This window comes from Egretta garzetta, unplaced genomic scaffold (genome assembly GCF_000687185.1).
Source record: "Egretta garzetta isolate BGI_Z169 unplaced genomic scaffold, ASM68718v1 scaffold287, whole genome shotgun sequence".
NCBI lineage: Eukaryota > Metazoa > Chordata > Aves > Pelecaniformes > Ardeidae > Egretta > Egretta garzetta.
The window spans coordinates 61,969-63,696 of NW_009260435.1; the positions used below are offsets into that span (position 1 = coordinate 61,969).

The following is a 1,728-nucleotide window of genomic DNA, read 5'->3' on the forward strand; positions in this document are numbered from 1 at the left end:
CGGCAGCTCTCCCCCATGCAGGGCCCCCCTTACCCCCCCCCCCAGCGAACCTGCAGCACCAGTTCCTTGCCGGGAGCAGGCGGTGGGGAGGATGATGCTTTTTTCACAAAGTCTTCATCAAGCTACCGCTAACACATCCCACCAACTCCCCAAGCGCTTTGCTCCGCTGATGCAAAAGGTTTTACAGGTCCAGCAGTGAATTTTGCCACTGCCATCCCCTCTGCTGAGCACAGCAGGACCATGAGGGGAGCGGAGGGGGGGATAACAACCAGACTGAGCTTAGTCTGAAGCACGGATGGAGGAAACTTATGTGCGCGGGTACAGTAGCAACCAACACCAGGAGCACGGTTAAAAGGCAAGGTATGCATTAAACGCTACAGAGCGCCAGATGCAGCTTCAGCCACATGAAGAGGGAGCAAAGCTGGCCCAAAGACAAGGTGTCAAGAAGACAAAGAACAGGACTGGAGCCACTAAATACCCAGAGGAGGAGAACAGGCGATCTGTGAAATTCAGGGATTCTGCCCAAGACTTACGAGGGGCAAAGGAAAACAAGGAGGCATAAGATCCCCAAGAGTACCCCCTTCTACAGGGAGTAACAGGCAAGTCCAAAATCAGCTCATTGCTGCCCGCAAAGCGTCCCAAAGGCATAGCGAGGAGGTGACCGCTGGCATCCCTTGTCCCCTGCATCTCCGACGAGTGAGCTGGCCAGACCATTCGGGCACACGGGGCTCAGTGTATGGAAGAGCAAAGGAAAAATCAAATCGCTTAGAGCTGTTGTGTAATAAAATCCCACCCTGCCTGCCGTTTTGCCACACCAATCCCCCCCTCAAGGTGGTGGGCACGCGGTCCCCGTGGAGCGGCAGGCAACCATGCACCGCTTTATTAGGCAGCGGTGCTGCACACGTGGCCACGACTGGTCACTATTTACATTTGGCAAAAGATGGCAGCAAGTACCGAGCACCCGTGCAGGTGGAAGCCACCACTGGACTGGCCCCCTGTGCCTTGCTAGCCCCATGCAGGCCCCCGCTAGCCCCCTCACCTGCAGGCACAGCCATTTTATCTCTCGTGGGCAGAGCCAGGCACCCTTATGGAGGCATCTCAGGCCTCTTAACAGATGATTTCTCCCCCTTTTCCTGCACATCGCCCCCCCCAGGCCTCTCCAAGGCCCCAGCTCCAGTCCTTGCATCCTGAGCTCTGCCCAGAGGCAGGCGAGGGCAGTGGCCAGCTGGCCAGCCCTGCTCAGGTCCTCGCGCAGGGGGTCCCCCCGGCGCTGTCCCAGTGGGCAAACCAGGGCACGGGAGCCCCCCGAGAGAGCAGGACGAAGGGTCCGGCTGCAGCAATCCCCAACAGCACCAGCTGTGCCCAGCGAGCTGCTCGTATGCTGCTGGTCCGGAGCCCATCCTTCGCACGGTGGCACTTGGCCCTGCGGATGGGCCAGTTTCCGGTGCACCCAGCCTCGAGCCTGGCTCGTGGTGGGTGAGGACTATAGGGTGCGGATAGCCACCGGGTAAAGCAAGGACATGTGCTCAGCCCCCTTAATGGGCAGCTTGCGGCTGGCGTAGTGATGAATGATCTCTGGCACGCTGTCGAAGGGCGGGCTGTGCTGACCCAGCACGTACTTGTTCTCCTGGGTCCGGGACAGTTTCATGTGCATGAAGCCCTGGCTGCTCCTGCAAGGAGAGATCAAGGCAGGGTTACAGGGTGCAGCTGGCCTCGGCCTCCCATCGG

The 1,728-nt window shown here is 59.5% G+C and overlaps 1 protein-coding gene across 2 annotated transcripts in view; it reads right to left on the reverse strand.

The window, feature by feature from the left end:
• Window positions 1-18: 18 nt before the first annotated feature.
• SHF (Src homology 2 domain containing F) overlaps window positions 19-1,728 on the reverse strand; it is a 24,220-nt gene continuing 22,510 nt past the window's right edge. For both annotated transcript variants that reach the window (XM_009643881.2, XM_035899576.1), the window contains one exon: window positions 19-1,670. In XM_009643881.2, the coding sequence (XP_009642176.1) occupies window positions 1,484-1,670 (187 nt within the window). In that variant the 3' untranslated portion in view covers window positions 19-1,483. The remainder of the gene's footprint in view (window positions 1,671-1,728) is intronic.